A 25,566-nucleotide genomic window follows, 5' to 3' on the forward strand; every position below is an offset into this window, starting at 1 on the left:
GAATTTTAGAATAATTCCTAGTGTCAGTTTCCCAGGAGTAATTTACTATAATTAGTAAATATTTGAAATTCAGAATATGAATTTAACTAGTTGATGTAATGTAATGAGTAAAGAGAAATACTGCCAGGTAACCAGATTCCAAATAATGCACCAGAAATTATTCTGAGGGTGTTTGCAACAAGTCTTCAATAGGAAGCACATGAAGGGCACCTACATGTGCCCTTAAGGGCACCTTAAGACCCTAAGTTTAGCTCAGTTGGTCTAAGTGTGGGTGCTGATAATGCCATGGTTGCAGATCCCTGTATGGGCCATTCACTTAAGATCTGGACTCGATGATCCTTGTGGGTCTCTTCCAACTCAGAATATTCTGTGATTCTGAAAAAAGATGGAGAGAGACTATTTACAAGGGCATATAGTGACAGGACAAGGGGGAAGGACTTTAAAGTGAGAGAGAGTAGGTTAAGATTAGATATTAAAAAGAAAATCTTTACTGTGAGGGTGGTGGAACAGAGAAATTGTGGATGCCTCATCCCTGGAAGTGTTTGAGGCCAGGTTGGATGTGGCTTTGAGCAACCTGGTCTAGTGGACAGTGTCCCTGCCCATAGCAGGGGGTTTGGAACTAGGTAACTTTTAAGGTCCCTTCCAACCCAGGGCATTCTGTGATTCTGTATTTATATTGTGGAATGTAAAGCTCATTTTATTGCTATTGTTCAGGATTTCCTTAAGACTTCTTTTCTTCCAGCACATTCCTTTAAGCATGCTCATTTATTGAACTTCTTGGGAAGAGCCAGCATAAGAGAAGGGCAAACACTCAAAACAAATTGTATTTTAAAACATTCTTTGATGTATTCGTCTGACTCTAAAAAGCTCATATAGAAAATGGTTTTGTCTAATGAAGTCACTGAGATGCTGTGCTTCTCTGTGCCTTGACTAAAAAACACATCACACAAGATTTTTTTGGCACTTTTTTCTTTTTCCCTTCAGCTTTACCTGAACACCTCTGACATGTAATTTCTAGTCTGAGTGATTATGGTTTTTATCTTAAATCCATTGAGTCAGTTACACTCTCTATGTACCTCTGAAGCCTAAGAGATTTAGGCTGTGACTACGAAAAGGAGTGGAGTATAAAGCTGAGTATGATACAGAGAGCAATTTCCTGGATCACAACAGCGAAAAGGAGTGGATGATCCTTTGTTATTTTTGGTTTATTTTTGTTTCAGAAGTGTTGTGTTAGGCACAGAATTACCGTCATCTCCTTCTTATGTTGCAATTTAGTCTTGATAACGGCAACTTCTCAGGAACATTCCAGCCCAGTGACTCATAGCAGATGTAAGCCTCAACTCTGCAGAATTTAATAGCAAAAACAAGCGCAGCTTGGGAAGGGCTCTGGAATTTTTGCATCAGCTTAAGAAGATTTAACAACTTTGAGTTCTGTCCAGAAGTTAAAGGTAAACATTTAAGGTACCTATGAGGGAAGAAAGAAGTTTGGCTAATTTCTAGAGTTATAGCTTAAAAGCAATTTGTTTTTGAAAGCCATATAACTGGTGCAGTGTTGATAATGATGTATGAATGTTTTACCAGGATCTAGATATTTTCCTGCATTTCTAGGTAGTTAATAAACCCAATATTCAAATCTGCAGTTTCTAAATTTGTATTACTATGTGGCTGTATGAACAAGGCTGCTTTTAGAACCTGAAAGTAAATAAAATCATGAATTATTTTTCAGATGAGGAAAACAGGGCAATTTTTGTAACACCACCAAATTTAAACAAAGCAAAATCTGTGCATGAGTTTAATCATTCGAATTTTAAGAAAGCAAACAAAAAACCTTCCAGTCATTTTCTATCCTTTCAGCAGATTCTCTCTTAATATTATTGTATTTATTAGCAATTCAAGTTATATTGACATTGTGCCAACAGAAACAGGCATCTGTATTCCATCTAGTTTGCTATCTCTTAAATTCAAAAATATAAGAACATTCTAACGGTTCAAAATTTTCATAACACAGAACTTCTTTAATGTCATCAAATGTACTTAGTAATTTGTTATTTAAAGACTTGGAAAAAACATAAAATTCAGGGGAAATTTGAATATAGGATTGATTGTCTGTGTATCCTTTAAAGAAAGCCCAGGCACAGAGAAGAAAAAAGATGTCTTTCTGGAATTTGGATTCCAAAGCTTTGGATAAAAATTTCTGCATGACTGTACAATGCATATTCCAGGTGTAATCTTGGAATAGTAAGTGAGTAACCCCAGGGATAAAATTTCAAGGTTTCACAAGAGTTGCACTCAAACTTCATTTCTTTAAAACAGAAAGTAATGATTTGTTTTTTCAGCTAACCATTAAGGGCTTGTGTTTCAACTTGAAAATGTAACACCAAGTTTTTCTCACTCTAGCATGATGTGTGATAATTAATCCACATGTCTACTGTCTGAGATTAAGATTTTCCTGGAAAGGCATATCCCCTGTACAAATTCGTGTGGATTTTTCTTTTTGTTAAATCAACACAGGTGTTATAAAAAAGTCTTGGAAGTCTCTCAATACTTATTAACTCTTTGGGTTCATTGGTGACGGATGAAAATTTGTAACTTTTTGCAGGTTTTTTGGGTGAAGTATTTTATTCAATTGTGTGTTTTCAGCAAATAGCTATAAAACAAGGGTAAATATTTAAAGGCCTGAAGAAATTAGTTTAAGAAACTGACTTTCAAAGGAGTCTTCCTAGAGCAAGATGTTAAGCTTCCCATGAACAGAACTTTAGGTTTCCATGTGACTGAAGACCATGGATGTGCACCTTAAGAGAACTGTTACTAATACAACATCTACTGAAACTTTTCTTAGAAACGTGGGTAACTACATAAAAAGTTACCCACAGTAATTGCATGTCTGAACCGGATGATTTGAGTAGAGTGTCAAAGTGCTTTGAACATGTAAGGGGCTTGACCCTATTTACCACTCTTCTTGTCACTGGAAGGTTGACCACTCAGTGAATCTCATGTCACTGCGAGATAGACAAACTACAGGAGTTTATGCCTGCTGAGAAACTGGCTTAAAGGTACAAGGTCCAGGACCAGCACTGCTGATTGTCCTCTGCCTTCTCTGGGCAGAAGAAGAGAAATGCTTTTAAGTTGCCCATTTTCTTTCAGAGCTTGAGTTTTCATGTCTCTTCCTATTCTTTTTGACTTTCTCCCTTTTTTTGGAGGACAGTGGCATAAAGATTTTGGTTTCCCTTATCCCACTAGAGGGCCCTCTGTGTTTTTTTTTTACCTTGTGTCTTCTTGTTTCTGACTGGTAGATCTGCCAAATGGAGCTCTCAGTTTCTCCCTCTTTATAAGCCTCTTGTCTGACATTCATAGTGAGCTTATATTTTGAGTGACTACAGGATCAATACTCCATCTTGAGTTTACTGTCCAGCTCACTTTCTTAAAAATGAAACTAGAGGATTAAAATATCTTCACCAATGTATTTAAATCATCAAATTTAGAAATGTATGAGACTATTATTATATTTTGATATGTCTTTTGAGGATGTTTTAATTCAGCATTAAAGCTGACATGCTAAGTTGTCTTCCAAGTGCAGCCCTTATGAAGTTCCCCACAAGAGGAACATTCTTTAGAAAGAGGCATCCTTAAATAGAAAGGTGACTTCATCTAAAGATGACAAACTAAACCAACTGCACACACTCTACAATTCTCAGCTATTCATTCTTTTTGTGCAGCTTGCTCATAGCAGCTCATACATGCTGTAAGGGACTTACCTGCCTTGATTGTGGCTCATAGTCTTCTATTTTTTTTTTTTAACTAGCAAAAATTTCTCTGAACAGTATGCAAGATTTACTTGATAGTCTTTTCAAAAAGAAGAAGAATACTGGAGTTGTAAAGCTGTGCAATCCATTTAAGATTGATTTTTTTTGAGAATGATTGTGGTATTCAGGCATTCACAGTCAGTGAAATCATGATAGAACAGTTCAAATACTAAGACTAATGTGAGGGAGGATACTGTACTTTCATAATTAAAATAACAGGGGTGAAGTAGAATGTATGAAATATGAATCTTCCAGTGAAAAAAATAAAGTCCCTTCTCTCCTAGAAAACATATTTAAAGTATGCAAGGAGTCAGGACAGCAGTTATCAGAGACATATCTTTTGCAGGCTGTCCAGACAGCTAATGTACTCTTTGGTCACTCCTGTCACAGACAGTGTCATCCCGACAGATGGCAACAGCTGCTTTCAAAACAGAAGGGACTGCAATAGCTATAATTACTAGTGTTGTAAGGTGAAAGTGCATGTTTAATCATGGCAGAAACCTCTGACATTTAAATAACAGATTCATTGCCAGGCAATTCTTGCAGATTCCCCACACACACACCACCACCCATTTTTTAAGCCTGTAGTTCATAGGATTTACCACTTCAAACAAAATCAGAACTTGCACTGAATTCTAGTAAAGTTTCTAATTCAAATGGTGTAACATTTATTTGTTTAGTATGAAGGACAATTTACGCTTTTAAATTCAGGAAGTTTATGGCATAGAAATAACTTAGCCTAAGATTTTCAGTTCACATTTTTACTCAAGAAGCATTTTATAGGTAATTTTTAATGGATTCCTTTGGAATCCTCAGATACAGACATCAGCTTATACAGTGCTTTGCAGCTTAGTGATAGATGCTCTATGTGTCCAAAATGTTTTAAAAGACTTCTGAGCTCCTGTAACATGGGTCAGTAGGTACAGAGTACCCTCAACATTTTGTGTCTGCATCAGTCCTGTGCAAGAAGTGAGATAATGAGCTTTATGCAGATATACTTGGGCCTCAAAACTCTATGCTTTCAGATACTATGCTTTCAGATACAATGCTTTCAAACCAGCAAACCTTAGAAGTAAAAAAACCCAAACAAACACCAAACCAATTTTGTAATTTAAGTTACTTAAATAACTGTAATTTTAAAAAGCATCATAAGTATCTTATAGGTAGCTGTTGCTAGGCTGTAATTTCTCATCTTGCATGAAGTTTTAAGAGATTGGTGAAAATACAGTTGGACTTGTCCAGTTTTACACGAACTTAAAAACATACTTCTCATAAGCACCTTGCTTATCTTTGTACAGTAAAAAGCACCGTCTGCCAAAGTCCTACTAATGTTTTATATCAATTTCTGTAGAAACATGAGTGGAAATTTTCGTAAAGTTGGTGTATCAATAAGCACATGCTGGTATCAAATCATTAATCTCTATTATAGGCATTACACTTTGTCTAACCACAAATGCTTTAATGTGTCACCATCCCTGGAAGCATTCAAGAAATGCAGATGTGGTGCATAGGGACATGGTTTAGTGGTGGACCTGTCAGTCTTAAGTTAATGGTTCAACTCGATGATCTTGGAGATCTTTTCCTTAATAACTCTATGGTAGGAAAAGCAGAGTGGAAGCATATTCTGGTTTAAATAGGTGTTAGCATATGCTAAATGAAAATATTTGTAGTTACAAAAGAAAAAGAAAGATTCCTCAGTTGATAGCTTGCAGCAGTTTAACTAATTAATTCAGAATAGGTTTAGGTATAATCTATGTAAATATTTTATTGATTGGAGGCCTTGGTTTGTCTGTGAAAAGCACGCATCTGTCTCACAAAAAATTTTTGAAGTTCTATCAGCTAATGTTTGCAAGGCAGTGAGATACAGTGGTGATTGGCTTGGCCTATAAATTAATTTTCATATGAAACAATGGGATTTAAAATGCTATGGGTCATACAGTACAAAGTATCCATAGCTATCAGTTTAAAGATGTCATCCTTGTCACCGTTAGAATAAAAGCTGATAACTATTTTGGATTTTTCCCCCAAATTACTCTATAACAGTAAAATTGTCTTGATCCTGTCCTGGTGCACAAAAGTTGCACAAATCTGTAGTTCAAAGACAACTAGACCAATTCAGATTTTAAGTACTTGTCTATGACAGAGAGCTTTCTCACAAATTTAAAGGACCAACAAGGAATATTTCCCTGTTTTTCAGTTTGTTTTAAAATGTTTTTGCTTTTGTCTTGAAAATAAAATATGTGAGTTTGAATCTTTAATAGCTGTCCTAAAATACATGGAGACCTCTAATACAAAGTGGCCTAAAAGGATAAATTCTCATTTTACTGGCTTTTGGAGTTGTATTTTATCAGACTATTTTAGACATTTGTAATGAATCCTGCATATACATTATATTTACAAATTGTAAGAAAAGAATTATAGGTTAAATAGACTCTTTTGAATAAGATTTAAGATGTCAAGTGCAAATTTTAGTTTTTATGTTGAAGTTAACTAGTATTTCCTTTGTTCCTCTACTTCACAGCTTTCAAAATGAAGATTTTGATAATGATTGATTTTGTCCTTGCAGCCAGCTTGATGGATGTCATTGGCAGCTCTGTAAGTTCTAGTAATTAATTTTTTTAATAGAGTTTCTTCTAAATACTGCATACCTTATCCTCCACAGTGTTCACAATGCACATGCCCTCCATAGTGCTCACAATCTCTACACGGGATGGAAGAACCTTTGATGGAAAAATAAAAATAAAAAAATGAAGGAATGAGGAAATAGCTTCAAATGGTGTTCAGTGGGGACAAGTTTCCAATAAGGAAAGAGGAAACAAATGCATAAATTTACAACGGAAGATAAATCACTAGGCAATGGCACTGAAGAAAGAAATCCAGTCAGTTTGTGACTGTATCTGATATGAAATAATCTATAATTCTTTCCTAAAAGAGATACCATATAGTGTCTGGAGGCACATTGTACTGAAGGCACACAAGATGTTTATACTACCATTCAGGGGTAATGGTAACTCAGAATAACACCTGTTGTTTTGAGCAGCATACTTAGAGAAAGGCAAAGCCCAGGAACTCCTGAAGTGGTGGCTGCAGCAGTGGTATTTCTGGTCACTGACACTTGGTATGCAGAATGCTTCTGTCCTTTTCCACCTTGTCCACTTGCCATATAACTTTTTCTCAAACAAGATCCATAACTTTATATTCTTACTTCTTTCCATGTAACTACATTATAATTCACCCTCAGACACAATGATCAAAGCTCCTTCAATTCAAGTTCCCAAAAGCCTCTCCTATATATATTCTGTTTCTCCAACAAAAACCCTAACAAAATCACATACCTCTAGCCTCACCAACCCTGCACTGCATGCCATGGCTGTCCTTATTAGTTTGATATTCAGGTCCTAAATAGCAGAAGCCTAAAGGGATTTAATTCTTGATTCATAATTGCCTAGGTAGAAGTGGTTGAGGAATTTAGAACTATTGTTTGTGGCTTATGTTACCTTATAGAAAACTTTTGTTCAGATAAGTAGCTTTATAGAGGCTGAATGGGAAGTACCTGACTGTAATCACTTCTGCTCCGTGGAAAAAAGTGTTACTAATTTCTGCAGAGGCCTACTGAGAAATGAGGCATTACAGTTAAATGCATTTACTTATTTTTTAATTATTACTTTTCATTTAGAATATTGTGGATAAACTTTAACTGACCCTCTGAGTAAGAACTAGGAATATACTGAACTTAATCTCAAAGTTTTCACCTTTTAATCTCATTAAAACACTAATCTCAATATAGAGATATTTTGGAGGTAGTTTGTGTTCTAAAAAGTATAGGAAATAGCACCACAAGTAAAAACTTTGTCTTTTCATAGTTTTCATAAAGTATTCCGAGTCTAATTTATAGCAATAATTTTAGTGAAAGGTCACTAGCTGCTAAATAATTCACACAATAATGAAAGTGAATGCACATTAATTGCAGCAGCTGCTTAAATGTGGGACTGTGTGCCCAAGAGCAGAGCTGTCAGCAGTTGTTAGATAATTGCTTCTCAATGTGCAGTGCAAACAGTTACTTCACTGAAACAGACAGAACAGGTTGTGTTCAGTCTGGTTTCAATCAGTGGGCACCACAGTACACTGGACAGAGTCACAGTAAAATTCACATTTTGTTGAGTGTTTCAACATTGTAATGGTTTAACTTTGGTCCATATCTAACAGATGGAATAGCAATATGTTTTAGCTGCTGACTTATGACCCTAATTTACATTTTGCTTCTATATTACTTCAGCTGTGCATTGGTTTAACTCCAATGATTTTAAAAGGGTTATCCTGTGGAAAAAAAGTGTAGCAGCACATTGAAAGAATGTCAATTCAATCTTGTAAACTGAAGATCTAAAAGCCCCATTGATCCAACTGAAGTTACAGTTACCTTGTGATTGTCCCATGGAAAAAATAGACATGGAATTCCAAATATGAGAATAGTGGTTTTTCTGTTCAGCAGTAAAGTCTAATGGGATTTGTCTGGAGTTGACAGAGAGAGACATCACTGAGAAGGCTGAAGTCAGGGAGAGAAAGGAAAGTATCACATACCAGTACTTTTAGTATGTAGGTTACTTTCTAAATTTTATTTCTGCTCAATCTTTTTTTTTTTTTTTCTTATGCTGCAGTTTTTCACTATGGCTAGCGATGTCTTGATTGTCACTTCTAATTTACTGTCACTGAGAGCTTAAAACCTTTTTAATCAGAAATTGCTATGTGTAATGTAGACATATTGCTGTTCACCCTATCATGAGTGTATTGTCTGTAAAGTAGATGAGAATCAGCTCATAGTTAGTTTTTCACTTTCATGAATTGATTCATAATTTTTAAGTAAGCAATAACAAAAGATGGATTTAAAATGCAAGTTTAAGAATAATAGAGACACAGCCTGTTGCAGGCTTGTGTTTAATTTGGTTCAAAGGAAAGGATCTTTTATTGCGATATATGAAGTGGTGTCATACTGAATTTAAATACCAAGATTTTCTAAGGTAAGGTAATATTTTTTCAGAAGTTCTATACTTGTAGTATATAATTTAATCACAGTAGGAGAATTGTTTTTAGCAGTATGAAAAGGGGAACTGATAGATGCATTTCTGCTACACCTGAAAGCAACACACATAGCTGCCTGTAGCTGCCTCTCCTCAAATGCACCGTGTCTTGCTCTTTCCAGAATGGAAGCACTTTGTGGCTCAGATCTGGCCATGTGTCAGAGAGGTTCCCCACCTGAAGTCTTGTCTATGCAATTACAAGGGCCTGGCATTGGGAGCCACCATTTCCAGGTCTCTCCTGTTGCATTTTACCGTGTTCTTCAAGGTTGTGAGTACTGAGTTAAGACTGATACAGGCTAACTTTCTCAGTAAAACCGGTAACTGTGGCATGGTGGCTCCTTTATCACTCTGAACTTAGTATGATTAGAATAAATATTTGATCTGACTGGGAACATGGGATTTTTTGGACAGCTTTTCTTTTATAGTTAGCATTAGCTGATCAGGGCAAGCCTGGAAATACTTTTTCAATACTTCTAAAATTTATTCACTCTTTCTCAATCCACCTGTGCATCTCTTTCTCTCTCTCTAAAGCTCTGCAGTCCTCTAATTTTCTGTATTCATACAGGACTAGAATGACAATTTGCAGACACCTGTCAAGGAAGCCTCTTCTGAATCTCCCATTGAATTCATTCCCACTGAATAGAAAATTCAACTTTTGTGAAGGATTTGTATGAAGCTGCAGATACAATTGAGACAACCACCCTGGAAAGGCTGTACAATAAATAGTGCATCTTTTCTTTGTAATAGGCAACATGTCCCACGTTAACCAGTTCGTATAGTCAAATAACATCCCCCTTAGCCACTGTAGCAACTTTGTATGTCCATATATTTTAGCTATTTTCTTCTCTTGTTTCCTGCTAGAAGAAAAGGATGATATGCTAGGCATCTCATATAGCAGAAGTCCTATCTTATTTAAGAACCTTGCCTTGAAAATCTTTTCCGGTTGCTGACTTCCGGGATATTACTGGCTCGTGGGCTGCTGTGTCCCTCTAAAAAAGGTGTTTGGGAAATGTGCCTCTGGCCTTCCAGCATCCCCTTGTGACCAAGAGTCACCATGGTTCCCCAGCAGCTCCTCGGCCAGCACGTGGCTCAGCGCTGCGCACACACAGCGGGCCGAGCAGCCCCACTGGGCGGCCCAAAAGCAGCCCGCTGAACCTTTCCCTCTCCAATAGGTCGCTGACAAACTGACTGGTTATGCCACATATGTGTATATTTTTTTCCCCATGCTTTTATTTCACCATGTATATTAGATTGCTGTTAAGTATGGATTAAAGCAAGTCTCTGATACACTTCAGTAATACTTAAGGCAGAGTCTGTGTTCAGGATTGTTCTGCACAGTCTTATGATCAAATTTTTGAGTGTAACTAAATATTGCAGCCAAGTGGAATATTTTGCTGGGAGTGTTAATGGACAGTGGGTGAAGCCTGAGCTTGGTGCAAACGAAAGTGTGCAGACACCACTAAGGTGTGCCTCACTGTGCACAGCAGTATGCTATTGCAGACATTTCTATAGCTTGGTGTGATAAGGCAATGTTCTGAGATATCAATTCTTCCATATGGATGGCAAATATCACAGGTCTACCTGTAAATAATGTTCCCTATGAGTAATGTAGCACCAATTTAGAACTACTGCAAATTTGATCTTACATGTCAGATTTCCAGAAGGTCACCCTTTGATTTTGCCTTTACGGTGTTAGTTGTGCTCTTTTACAAGCACCACAGCAACTAAACTCTGCTCATGTAAAATTGCAGTGTTACTGATGCAAAACCTGTGTTATGTTTCCAAAGGCTTTTCTCCCTCACACTGAAATCAAATTTATTCAATATCTATTTTAAACCATACAGACTATTTTAATTTAAGTTCTCTAGATCAGGTTCTGTTCACTTTGGCTGTTTTACCATAGTCTTTAATTTAAAACCAATTATTTATTGCTCAGCATGCATTCAGCATGTCGGAATTTGGATCAGCTATTCCAGCTCTTGAGGCTCAAGTGAGTGCTAGGTATCACTGTATCAGAATTGCCACATTTCTCACCCACTCTGCATGGCAAAATTAAGTACACAAGTCACAGCACAACATTGACTTTAACTTTTGTTTTGACTTTTATTTTTCATGCATATTCATAACTTCTTAGGGACTATTTCAGCATGCCAAAAATGAGTTTAAAACTTAACAATATTTATGTTGGCAATGTTAGGATTCTTATCATAAGAAGTGTGTCATTTAAAAGCATTTGAAAAATGCGCAATGAAGTTGAAAACATATCCATGTGGATTGCATTTCTTTAAAACTCTTTAGAACCTTCACAATGTTAGTAGCAGGCTTCACTGGATAGAAAATCTCTGTGCATGGAAGATGATAGAGGATAAGCCATCCTTCTGATGGGGCCTGTACTGCAGTGTTTTTCCTCAAAGTCCCAGATGCGTGTTTGCATTTAGAACTGGTAGCACTAAAGCAAAGGTCTTTTTGCAAAGTGTGAATAATATGTATGTTTTGTATATTATATGCAGTAATATAGGAAATAATTTTAAACAAGGTAGCAATAGAGATGGAAGTCAACATGTCTGTAGGAAATTGTGACCAAAATGTTTTATTCAAATTAAATTTTATTTATGGCTTGGTTAGTTGGCTCTTTTGTGTCACATGTTAAGTATCACAAAAAATTTGTTGATTTTACAATAAGATATGTTTTCCTCTCTAGAATTTACAGAAATGTTTTCAAGAGCAGATACAACTTCAGGGCCAAGTGAGGCTTCTGGAACACTGTGTGAAACAGCAGCAGTTAAAAATTATACAGCTATTAGAGAAGAAAGAGGTTCAGTACAGTGACAGAGAAGATGAAAACAGTGTCATTGACTTGGGAGGAAAAAGACAGTATTCAGGTTAGAAATTAAGCTATTCTTTTCATTTCCATTCATTGTAATGATACCCAGAAGCTTTAGCACAATTGGGCCTATTGAGTTATTGTTTTACAACCTCATCGTAGAATGTTTGTTTAAAACACAGTGCTTTTACCTGGACCTGCTGTGCAGGGAAAAATTGTTAATGTCAGATGGTAGAAATCAAATATGGATTTAAGAAGTTTACTGATTTATTAATAGTACATAATTCAAAAACAGTCAGTGGACAATAAATTAAGCATAAATATCAGCAATAGAACAGATAAAAGCCAATAATAGACATTTACAAAATGTTAATCAGGAGTTACAGATTTCTAAACACCGTTCTTTGACTAATGTCAGAAGTTCTAACAATCTCAAAAAGAACTAACAGGATTAGTTCACATTCATACGTTCAAATGGTTGCCTGGGTTACAAGCACACACTGACTTTGTTCCAATTTGTAAAGTCCCTGAGACATCCATATTTACACACATAAGCCTGGCATAATGCCATCTGCATCTAACGTTAATAATATTCCTATATTGCACCATTTTGACTGAGCTGGATTCAGCTTATGACATCACAGTTTTTAAAATACTGGTTTAAAGTTGTTTTTGTAATTTCACCAGCATTCTGGTGGTGATCCACTCCCTCTACCGTGGAAGGCTTGTAGAAGCTGCAGGGAGGCCCATACTCTTAATATAATAAAACACCATCCAAAACAATAGTTGGATTGAAAATACAATTTAGGAGTCTGACTTCTAGACGGTGTTTGTTTCGAGCTGTCCACTGCTAGAAAGTCTTACTATTATTTTTAATAGCCTTGTTTGAATATACTCGTAGTGCTTATGCTGCTGGAAGAAGTACTAATATATATAACATTTGATCCCAAGGTATCAAATATAATAAAACACCATTAAAATGATATTAAAAGCAGTTGTAAATCTGACTTTTCATTTTAGTGGTGTACTTATGTAATCAGCATCCTGGAACATTTTATTTTTATTATTAGGTCTGACTCATTTGTTACTGGAAAAGATTATTAAACCCACATTTCTCTGAAAGGTATTTGTCCTTTCTTAGCACATGCCTCAATTTATAATTTTACAATGTTATTCTAAATAAGAGATCCAACTTGTTCCCATTTCTGATGATTCTTTCCCCCATTACTTTTCCACTTTCTTGACAGCTTGGAAAATGCCTTTCCCTATTCACACTGCATTATTTTCTCAAACTGCTGTAGCATTTTAATATCAACAGAGCTGGATAATTTGAGTTAGATAGTGAGAAGGAAATTCCACACTATATACACCTGCTAAAAATTAAGATATGCTTGTGTTTTGCTAACTTACTAAGAAATTAATGGACAAGAAAAGCTATTTTCTCTAAGCCAGTCACACATTCTGTAGAAAGACAACTTAGCTGTTATTTAAATGATGTTTTCTATTAGAGTTTATTCAAATTCTGGCATAGCTATTTTTTTTCAGTATAAAGTGTTTATTTTCTATGTCTAATCTTCACTGACACTTTCACTGAAAAGAAATATAATAGTCTATAAAGTTCCAACCAGGCCTGGAAGTTCAGCCAACTCAGAGAATTCCTTTAAGTTAATCAGCTCTACCTCAGCCAGGAAAAACAGAAATGCTGAAAATTATACATCTTTTCTGTATGACTGCTTGATGGTAGATTATATATAAACAAAGAACTCCTTTCGTTTCTTAATTCCTAGGGGAAGAAATATAAGACTATACAATTACATTGCTGTAATATTTCCATGAGCTCTGAACTTTGTTATTGTTGTAAATTACATTCATCAACAGCAATGGAGACCAGACTGTGAATGGTACCAAGTCAAAGTGGTATCATTTTACACATATACTGCACTTTTTGGGTGTAGTCTTCTATATATTTTTGCACCTATTTGGTAGAAGGAACAGGAGAATCAGGCCTCGCAATTGTTTCTGCTTATAACACTGGAGATTTCATACTTTTGTTTCTGGCACTTCTGTGAACTTTCTGGATGTAGAAGTACATGTTTGTTTTTAAAGGTTACTGTGTGTTTTACATATAATTTTATGGTTGTAATGGGATTCTAATGTGGATGATACCACTGTAAATTAAAAGTGACACCACTTAAAACAGAGGAATTATTTTGCTAGTCAAGTAGAAACAAAAATTATAATATTTCATGGTGGGAAGATATTATTTCAAAGATATATCAGAATAATTACAGCCCAGCAAAGTTTTAAAGCAACACAAGTACCAAAAACATGCCCAAAAGTCAAAGGAATGTGTTTGCAGAGACATTTCATTTTATTAGTGTGGTTCATATATGACTTTTACATATCATAACTTGATTACTGTTATTGACTTGATTTCTGATTTTGCCAGTAAGTACAGGACTAAAAATGTTGTGTCCAATTAATGTTTTGTGAACAGACTGTGCAGAAATCTACAATGAAGGCCATAAGCAAAATGGATTTTATAAAATAAAACCAATCCAGAGTCCGACAGAATTCCTTGCATTCTGTGACATGTCTGAAGGAGGTGGTTGGACTGTGTTTCAGAGACGTTCTGATGGCAGCCAGAATTTTGATAGGTAGGTAATTTGACTTGGTAATTAAAACTGGAAACAAAGTGAAGAAACATTAAACCGGATGGAGCTAAGTTAAATCTGAACTTTAGAAGTATATGAGTAAGTTGTTACCCCAGATAAAAGGGAGGAATTGTTATTCTGTGGGACAGCTTCCCCATGAGATATACTTCTGGTTCTGGGTGCCTTCTGTGAGAATCCTTTCAAATCTTTTTCTGACAACTTGAGCATTTGACATGAGGACACTTCAATGTCAAATGCATTAACAACTGTTGGAGCAAGGAGTCTTAATGACAGTAAAGTACTAGCTTGTCTTTTGCAATTAGTAAAAATCTAAAAAGTAAAAAAAGCAAGCAATATGAGAGTTCTTTGAGTAAAAATGTTCTTCACAGATGTGTCTAGTGGGAGGATGATAAACAAAATACGTAAGTTGAAACAAGAGAGGTCTGTACTGGATATAAGGAGAAACATTTTTAATTATTGAAAGACTCAGCAGGTTGCCCAAAGAGAATGTGCAGTCTCCATCCTTGGAAGTTTCAAGATCTGAACGGACAAGCCCTGAACAACCTGGTCTGATCTCAAGGCTGACTCTGGTTTGAGATGACGCTGGACTAGCTTGCCTCCTGAGGTTCCTTCCAGTTTGAGATATTCTGTGATCTAAAATGGTATAATAAAACATCCAAGCAAACTTGCTTTTTTGATAAATTAGTAATTTAAACCCTTTTCAGAGTCTGGGCTGACTATGAAAATGGCTTTGGAAATTTTGTTTTGAAGAATGGTGAATTTTGGCTTGGAAACAAAAATCTTCATTATTTGACTAATCAAGGTAAGATTTGTATTGCAACAATAGTCTTATTGTTTCTGTTTCTTCCCTCTTTCCAGGCCATTTTTTTGTTTTCCCTTTTTTTTACCATAAATCCTGAGTTCTGTTGTGAGTCTGCATGGGCTTCTCTCAGTTTCAGGAAAAAACACATTTGAATGTATGTTTTCTAACAAAAGGTTCAAAACTGTCCTTAGGCCACCAGCACACCGAGAGCCCCTGTGAAACCGGGAACAGGAGACAGGAGTCTACCTTAAAATAATTGTCTCTATCCATTTTCCATCAGCATCACTAACAGTCCAGTGTGATGTATATGCTGTACCAAGACATTTAGTCAGGGCTTTTTAGCTGTGTGGGCTGTTACATGAAAGTAATTCTAGGCCAGTCCTGTTGATTAGGCCCGTAGTAGAAAGTTATTTCCATCTTTCTAATAGTCACTCAATGTAAGCTAACTTCTGCTTTGTTGTAGAATGCTGCAGATACAAAACTTATCCACTGGCTTAGCCAGCTAAATCACATGGAAATCAGTGCCACCAGGATGTGATCCTAGTATAACTAATTTCTTTTCAGAGTATAAAAATCTAATTTTCATAGGTGACCATTTATTGATCAATTTTCAGTATGCTTTCATTACCACCTCAAATATCTTACTAAAATGTAAAACTTGTAAGGCCATCTTTTTTTACATTTTTTTCCCCTATGTTTGAAAATCTGTATTGGAATAATTCTAACATTTTCTAAGATGACTCAGGTGAATAAAGGCAAAGAATAGCAATATATGCTTTAATATGCGTAAAGAAAGAAGACAAAACCCATAAAATATGCTGAGGTGATAGAGATTCATGATAAAAACATTTTCTTTTAATCTTCTACTATAATGCCCCAGTCTGAAAAGTAGTGAGATAGGCTAGTTTAACTAAAATAATTTGTATTTTTGTTTTAAGGGAATTATACTTTAAGAATTGATCTAACTGATTTTGAAGGAGAACGGCGTTTTGCACAGTATGCAAGATTCAGAGTTGCAGGAGAAGAGGTAATAAAATATTAAATGACTAGAGTTTTAATGAAAATGTGGATTCTCTAGACAAACAATAGACATAAAGGTTTTCTAAGTTCCATAAAGAAACTTTATGTCAGAAAAGTTTGTGTAGAAGTTTGTGTAGAACCTTACATTTTCTTTCTTACGCATGCTTATAATTTTCAAATACCTAATAAAAGTGGTTTCCTTTGGTACATTAATTTCACACTTTCTGTAAGATATATGAATCAATTGGTTTAGCAGACATGGATAAAAGCAGTTTTCTATTTTTGTTGACACTACCAACAATAATGGTACAAGATGTTCTGATTTGTTAGTGTATACTGCGAACTAGCCCTAACACTGTTTTTATTAGGTCATTTGTACATAAGGTTAATGATAAATTTTATCACTGTTAAGCATCTTTACAGCCTTTCATTATTTAGTACACAATGTTTAAGTGGCATGTCATTTCTTAGCATAAAAATAGCAGCAAATGGAACTGATTAGGTTCCTCTTTGTGGTTTCACTCTCGGACATGCTAAGGGCTAAAGACATATTGGAATTTCTTTTTTTTCTCCTTTCTTCACATTTTTTATTAGCATTCTTATGAGATGAGTTGTGGTGAATACTCTGGTACAGCTGGTGATTCCCTTACTGGTGGATTTCATCCTGAAATAAAATGGTGGGCTGATCATCGAGGAATGAAATTCAGTACTAGAGACAGGGATAATGACAACTATGAAGGGAACTGTGCTGAAGAGGAAAAGGCTGGCTGGTGGTTTAACAGGTATTTTTATTTTATATGGGTACTGTCAACCATTCTGCTCCATGTGTATTCATAAAATAATAACATATGGTAGAAGATAGATTGGGATTGTTTATTTATTTGCAATGTGCCCTTGTCCCCTAGCAGAGATCTCAGTGCTGGTTAAACAGAGGCTCACCTTAGAAGGGACAGCACCTACTGTGCAGCTCAAGCTGGTCTGTGATAATGGTATTTGCCATATATCAGGCAGTGAGGAGGAGATAATTCTCCCCCTCTGAGGTAACTAGTTTTTACACAAGTAGGTCATGTGGAGTTTGCAGATATATCCCTGATGTACTTTGCTTTTGCATTTCTCCTGTGTTGCATTAGACCAGATGTGGCAGCACTGCAAATATCTGACAAGCAAAACTGGTGCCAGGTTATCAAGGCTCATTTTTTTCACCTCACTTCACAGCATATCACTCTTGTTATCCTTTCTAAATGGAGATGGTAATGTGTCCACTCAGTTTCTGTCAGTGTGCATGTCTGGACTGAGTGAAAGATTTTTTTAAATAGGGTTCAATAAAAGAATTTTAAAATTCTACTTACATGCAATATACCAAATCAAAAAGAAAGAATAAAACTGGTAGCCTTAGCACAGCCTGTACAGATCAGCTATATTCTTTCCTGTAATTAATTAGATAAATATAGCCATGAAAAGAAACTCTGCAATCTAGCTATGTAATAGAGAGATTTAAAATACAGCTCAGGGAGGCATACTACTCTCTCACTGTGATCTCAGTTCACTTGGCAAGAGGTGCCAGGCTGGATCAACTCCATTGTTTCTGTTGTGTCATCCTTTGTTTCTCTTTTTAACTCCTCATTTGCCAAATTCTGTTTTCGTAAGTAGTCTGTGACCACCTTAGCTGATATGATGTAGCTATTAATTCAATGTTTCACAATTAACTACTTATTTTAATATATTTTAATGTATTTGCATAGATAGCCAGTCAGCAGAATGTTTGAGACATGGAAAAAGTCACATGTAGACAAGTTTTTTTTGCATTTCTTGGGCAAGCTAAGATATAAAAGGGAAAGGCAACTATGTTGGAGATTCTTTTCCCATGGTATCAGAACTTTCGTAGATTTAAAGAAGTATCTGGACCTCAAATCATATAAAGCTGATATCATACCATGGAGTTCATTAAGACTGAATCACTATTTACTTTTAGACCACTGCATACATTTTTTGCCTTTTAAAAACTTTTTTTTGACATTAGATTGATCTGGACGAAAGAATGACCGCTTTGCAAAAGCAGCTGTACAGCAGAACTTGACAGTTATTTATACCTTGTAGTTGGTGTTACATAACTTCTAAAGATAGCTGACTCCTACTAGGCTAGCTCTTATTATGGTTGTGTAGCTCATGCTCTTAAAGTGACAGTCTAGCTGGATAATGAAAATTAGTTATGAACAGTGTTATTTCACTGCTTTGTTATTGACTTTTTAATGTTAAGCCTCCCACAAAACTGAAAACTGCGAAATACCAGAAAATGTCAGTATCACTAAGTCCTACTCAAAAGAACAGTACTGGCAGAGAAAGGAGAAATACTCAGAAACACGTATTTGTCATGCACAGATTAGCAAATATAGAAGGAATTAGTGCTCTTGGCTGGCTTGTATAAGAGCTCCCAGCTATGAAGGAATTGTTTATAGCCAGCTCTATGCTATCAGGACTAATGAAATACAGAAAAGCCCAGATAATATGAAAACCAAGGGATGTGACACAAGTGAGGCCACATGGAAGTAGCTCAGATCTAGTTTAAAGCCACCGGTCTTGCTACAGCTCAGCATTTGTTGTCCTGGACTTCTGCAGAAAAATGGCCCCTTTTGTAAGCAAAGCTCTAACAGAGATTTTTATCTTGAATGAAAATCTACGGAGCTGGGTTCACTCTGGTAATACCTGCAGGTCATAAGCTTTCCAGCACCAATGGCATTGCAAAGCTCAGTAGGTTCATAAGTACTGAGAGTGAACAATTCTAGTTGGACATGAGCTTATTCTCCCCCAGCATTCCCATTTTCAGTTATACCATGTATGGATGGTAGCAGGGATCTGTTAGGACAGCTATCACTAACTCAAGCTTCCTGCCTCACCAGTCATCCCAGAGACTGCGTTAACTATATTCATGTGGGGTCAGGGGAGTCAGTAAATCCAGACAGAATTCAAAGGGCTCTTCAGGGAACCAGCTCCCATTTTTCCACATCTGTCACACAGTTAATACATAAATCAGATAAAATATCCATGGACATTTGAGTCTTGATTGTACTTTTGAAACTACTGCAGTGTATTTTTAACTTTATATTAGCCTGTTGAATAGGTAGGAGAAACACCAACTAACTTTAAGGTATTTATTGACTTGTGAATAATGAATGATTTTTCACAATATCATATCAATAATCACATGCCAGAAAGATATTTTAATTTAGTACGTACAGTTACTTCAGACAGCATCTACTTGGATACTGAATACTGTAATTTTCGCTATTCGTGCTTCCCAGCACTAATTAAGACTTTTTACTGGCTCATATTGCTGTTGACAAAATTACAGTGTGCCTCCTTATGATTCTTTTAATGAAATCTGTGTTTTGATTCAAAGTAGGCAGAGTGCCTGCTTATTGCAGAATTTGTATGATTGGAAAGATTATGCCAGCTCTGATACAAGTTTGTCATTCTCAAAAACAAACTCACTTTTGACGTCCACTATTTATAAGCTTTCAATTAACACATTCTCAAAACTGACCTTAAAAATTGTAAGCAATAAATAAGCATAAATGTAGATGAGAATTTTGCTATGGGGTTTTAATCACAGTTTTTATCTCTGTTGTCAAAAACTTTGTTAATGAAGTGCAAGCAAAGCCAAAAAGACTAAGATTTGCCAGTAACAATATTCATAAGGTTCATTTGGAATGTTTTCTCTTTGCATATTTTCTGAAGTCTGCTTTTGGAATCATCATGGTGTTCAACAGCTAGATATTAACAGCATTTGTAATGAAATACTGAACTGGCAGATAAACCAAGCTGATTCATCACAATGTGCAGCAAAAGGAACAGCCAGTTTGCTCTCCATATGGTCACATAAAGATCTAAACTTCTTTCTCGTAGAAACCAAGGAAGTATCCAGGTTGTGCTTGTTCCTATTCAAGCCTTTTGGGTTTTGCTAGGGTTTTTTGTTTCTTTCAACCACTGTATTTAATAAACTATAACATCATTTCTGCCTCAGTCTGTTAAAAAACAACAAAAACCCCTCAACTTTGTAAAGTCAAATAAAATGCCAGCTCTGATGATCCAGTGAATTGGTGCATGTGTGTAATTAGCTGTTGGAATTCATCTATTTGTAAATAGAATTCCATAGGTGAGTAGGCAAACTGATGGTGGTATTCAGGTTGTGTCATACAAAATACCATGTGATGTAACTGGAAAACTTAAGGGGGGCTACTCTGGAATAACAAAAAACTGCAACAGTATTTCTTTCCCAGAGTATGGTGTATGCCCTGCTGTCATTCATGCTGAACAACTCTGGAAGAATATTCCACTGAAACAGATTAGCAGGAAAAACTCCAAGAACTAGTGATGTCAGAAAACATGGAAAGAACAAGCAGCACTTTTGTTTAAAAGAAGCAAAAAACATTTGTAGTTCTGCCCTAAGTAAACCACTGTTGTTGATGCACACAGAATCCACAAATGCAAATTTAGGCATCTGTCAAACTAGGCTGGCATCAACATGGCAAAATGTTTGACTCGCATAGAAATAACAAATGCTTGAAACTCTTCGGCAGGAGGCCTTATTGCTGTTTGCCTTTATTTTCCCACCAGGTGTCACTCTGCCAACCTTAATGGCTTGTACTACGGAGGTCCCTACACTGCCGAGACAGACAACGGGATTGTTTGGTACACCTGGCATGGGTGGTGGTATTCCCTAAAATCCGTTGTCATGAAGGTCAGACCTGCAGACTTTGAACGTAATATTGTTTAAATATTCTATTAACATGAGTCACCCGATGAATCTTTTAGGAAATTCATTCCAAATTAAAATGGGCATATTTTTACTTCTCAATCTATTAATGTGTACATTTTGAAAAATTCCTCTGCAACAAGTAGTTTTATGAGATGTAAGTGAAAAGACAAGATAGCTGATGAACCTTTAAATACGAATATTAATGCTAATATGGGTCCAGGTGTTTTTTAAAAAGGCAAGTGTTCACCTAGGAATAAGGACATCTTCATCAAGATGGAGAATTTTTGGCTTTACAGTAACTAGAAATCCTTTCACCCTTAAAAACAACAGTATTGTTACTGTGCAGTCTCAAAAATGAAAATTAATTGTACTTACTACAATAAAAAAACTTACTCAAATAGAAGCATAAGGTTTATTCAGTGGATGGGATATACCTGCTTTGGAAAGGTCCGAGACTTCAGAAATGAGTTTCCTGTAAATTCCTCTGATGTAATGGTTGCATGTGTTGTGTACATAGCATACATAAAAGGTTTAAAGAATGAGGCAGGGAATAGAAGAAAGAGAAGGGGTGCTACCAGGATACAATCAATTGAATCCAGCATAGAGAAGTGGATTGTCTCTTGTTTGCTGAAGCATTTCTAGGGCTGGCCACAACATTTCAGTCTAACATTTTTAGATGGTCAGTAATTACGCATTTTTCCTTCTTGGTAACCATAACGCCTTTCTTTCTTTTATTTTTAATTTTATTATTTTTTAAAGGACTTTAATATACTGACATTTGGAGTTTAACAAAAGCTGCAACTAATTTTAGTGTGAGCTAACGTTTGAACAGAAGGCATGTGTAGAGGGAAGTATATTTCATGTGCAGCAAAAATCTGTCATTTTAGAGGTTCTTAGTGCTTGACACTATAAATCTCTACTTTGTTTTTGTGTCTGTTAGACTTTACAACTCTCTGAATTTGAATGTCCTGTTCAGTCACTTCCTCTCCTTTTCCTATGTACTTGTGTAGGCTCTATGTACTTGTGTGGGCTTTTATCCATCTCAAGCTGCATATCTGTATTTTTCTTGTACAAGAATGATGGTAAGAGAGATTTTGCCTACCCCTGGCTTTTGTGCCTGGCATTCCAATAGACTCTAATAGCCAGTAATAACAAGAGTTGCTGATTAGTGCTTGCTGCCATGGAGAAGATAGGAACACTCTCTAGAGAAAGCTATCCAATGAAATGTAGTCCATTTCTGCTGGGCAGATGCAAATGAAGGCCTCAAAAAAAATATGGACCTAAGCTTGCTTTCCTAAAATAATTTTGCTTTTGTGGTTGAACTGCCACTCTCTCTCCCCCATCCAAATACAGTTTTGAACAAGGCAGCCACTTTCAGTCACACAACATAATTGAAACTAAGTTTTGGTAAAGGTCAGTTTATAACTACATTGCTGTGAACAGAGGTCAGCTGAATGGTAACTCTCCGCATGGCAATTTTTCCTTCCATTTTCATCCTCCTGAAACAAAAGTTTGTAAGGAATCCTTGAGAGAATTGCATAGAAAAGGGAGGGAGGATGTTGCTGATGAAAATCTGCAGTATAGAAGTTTCAAGGTCTCTTGTTTTTGTGATAATAGCAGGTATTCTAGATAATCCAGTCTTTTTCTTGATGTATCAATTGATACCGTCCTAGAGATTTCTAGCCTTTAGCACATCCCTGTACCCATGCATGAGAGAACCAATGAACAGCTCTACAATTGCTTATTTTGAACTTTTCTCATTAGTTACACCAAATCACATTCAGTATCTGAGAGGAAGGCCTATCACCCTATGTGTGTGTGTGTAAGGGGGGTGAGGGGCAGGGCAGGGAGGGGGAGAGAGAGAGAGAGAGAAGTTCAACATTAAAACAGAAAATCTGATGAAGTGTTTTTATTCAATTTCATTACAGAACTTAAAATGGGTTCCTATGTAACTATGCATACGCCTGTAGGTGTGGGCTATTAATAATGTGATGGAAGTTTTGGAGTAGTTTAAAAAACTGTTATAAGTACAGTATTTTCCATAATAATTTAAAAATTATTTTGCTACCCTAAAAGGAGAAAGCTTTAATTATTTGGAAAAAAACCAGAATGCCACTATGTAGAAATTGAAAAAACATCTTTAGTTTTTCACAGGAAAATGGAAAGATTAACTCATGAATTTGGAGAGTGTCAAGGCAGATCATATTCCACCAAAATAAAAAGGAGGATTTATCAATAGGAAAGTTGGATCTTTAGCACACAAAAAAAAAACCCTTTCAAAATGTACAGATTGTGCTCATAAAATCTACGATAAATTTTTTTATGTACTGCAGCATAAATCCATCCTCTTTATTTATAAGAACACTAATGAAATCTTTTGGCCGAGTTAGGGTGCTTTTGAGATATTCTGATGTAAGATTTGACTCCTTTTCTATACTGGAAATCATAAAATGAAGAAGAATCAAATATATCTTTGTACATCTTATAATGCATTTATATGTTTATTTGGACTGAATTCTGTTCATAACAAGGAAGCATCTAGCATACTGTCAGCGACGTGCAAATATTGTATTTAATTTCCACCACTTTTCCATGGCCTTTCTTTGTGCAATAAATCTGTCTGGCCACATGAAAAGCATGTGAAAGTGTTGTAATTCAAAATGGTCATATAATTGTTCTTAAATAAACAAACCATTTATTTTCAAAAGGGAAGTTTTAATAGCTACCAGACAAGACACAATGATGGAAGAGAATTCTTTTCTCTGCCAGGCTTGCCTCTTCACATTAATTTATTTCCTCAACAGGTACAAACATGTCCTAAATAGTTCTTACAAGATAGCAGAACACGGGCCAGTTTATTTGTTCTGGTGTTAGACAGAACATAATTCCCAAATAGCTGAAAATGAATACATACTATTTCATACAAAGCATATAACCCAACAGAAGAAGAAGAAGAATTGAGGAAATAACAGAGAAAATGTTTTGTCAGTCATGTTAATAAAGAACATAATGATCTCTACCACCAATGCGGAATCAAAAATACATATTTTTGTATATCTGTTCAAGGGAAACACTCTTCTATTTTATTTCTATGTCTGTGCTCTTGCATTTACTCAACATATTGGAGATTAAAAGATGGAAACCACAATCCCAGATGAATTAAATGAGCAGTAACAGAGCCTTTTATTTTACAGCATTTGTTTTCCCTAGAAGATCTAGAATGCATTGATACAGCTGAGGTACTGCAGTCTGGCCTACTGCTTTCCATTGGAGATTTCTTCTCTTCAGCTCACTGTCTTGCTACCTCTCCTCACCCTTCCCAAAACTGTTACTCCTTACACCAATTCCTGAATGCCTTTTGTCAGTATAACATTTGTTCTGTCAGAGCTACTTCTTCTTGCTCTTGAAATGGTACACCCAGAAAGGGGATTAGAACCACAGGTTGCCAGGTCTGTGAACAGTCCTATCACATTCCTTTAGTTCACTTCTCATTAGCACAAAAGAATGAAAATGCAGATTTTCCTTCAGTAGTAGGTTCTCTTTGGCAGTTGTAACAGGAAGAGAGAGCAGAAGTATCCAGGGAAGTATTCTGTACCTAAATTTTCAAAAGTTTCCACTTACTTCTGTTTTGGTTTTTTTTTTTTTTTTAATTGTTTATTGAGTGGTCAACTTAGAAAGCAAAAATGGAGCCTTCAAAACCAGGAAGTACTTTGAAATGAATATGAGTATGCTTGGTGTTTCCTCAGAGCAGGTCTGAGAATTGGGAAATTGGTAAGGATTCAAACATTCAGTTAAAATCCATATGCAAGGTATGCTCAGAGGGAGGTTCAAATTTTTGTTAAAGTGCTTCTTCAAAGAGGGTATAAAACTTTATTGTGATAGTGGCTTTTTTGATGCTTAATTAAGCTTTTTTGTTGAATACACATTTCAAAAATTCCTCTTTTCCAAGTACCTGAGGGCCATCTTAATCTTTGTTTAGTGCAGGACGAAATCTGGTTTGTCATTGCTACATCTTCAGTTAACTAAGACAGTTCCTCTTAATCCCACCCTAATGCTAAATAGATTGCATCAGAAACATAATGCTGATACACAAACACTGAATAAACAACCTTGGGGCCAAATTCATGTTTGTTTGCTTGCAGAAGAAGCAAAATATGGCCTTTGCATAAAAACTGCAAGCAAACTGTCTTGTAGCTCACTTTTCTGTCCTTCCTCAGCAAGTCATAAATACCTGTGTATAAATTCCTTTTACCCATCTCTCCTACAGAATTAACCTGCTTTTTTTTTCTTCCTCTCTTAATGACACTCAGATTAATGACCTGTTAGTTGTGCTTTGCATACCTGTGACTGTCTGGCTTAAGGAACCTGGGTAGCTTTGAGGTTCTGCAGAACCTGAGCAAAGGCTCCGAGCAGCTAAATGATGTTCTTAAGGCACTCAAAATGGCAATTGTGAGAACAGGCTGGATTGAATTATTTAATGAATATGTCACCCAACACTATGGGCAGGAAGATAAACAGATTCCTCTTACCGGTAAGTGGTTTTCACAAATTATTACCTGAATTTCAGTACATCCAGTTTTTGCTGTCCTTGCAAAAGGTCACAATTTTCAA

General features: G+C 36.0%; 1 protein-coding gene across 1 annotated transcript; it reads left to right on the forward strand.

Annotated features, from left to right (window-relative positions):
• Positions 1-1,322: 1,322 nt before the first annotated feature.
• Positions 1,323-21,210, forward strand: FGL1 (fibrinogen like 1). Its single transcript, XM_082281428.1, has 8 exons — positions 1,323-1,448; positions 6,325-6,398; positions 11,580-11,760; positions 14,200-14,359; positions 15,082-15,179; positions 16,118-16,206; positions 16,794-16,981; positions 20,814-21,210. Exons 2-8 carry the CDS (start codon positions 6,333-6,335, stop codon positions 20,971-20,973), a joined length of 942 nt encoding a protein of 313 aa, XP_082137554.1. The 5' UTR covers positions 1,323-1,448; positions 6,325-6,332; the 3' UTR covers positions 20,974-21,210.
• The last annotated feature ends 4,356 nt before the right edge of the window (positions 21,211-25,566 follow it).

Source organism: Coloeus monedula (assembly GCF_965178545.1).
Source record: "Coloeus monedula genome assembly, chromosome: 5".
Lineage (NCBI taxonomy): Eukaryota > Metazoa > Chordata > Aves > Passeriformes > Corvidae > Coloeus > Coloeus monedula.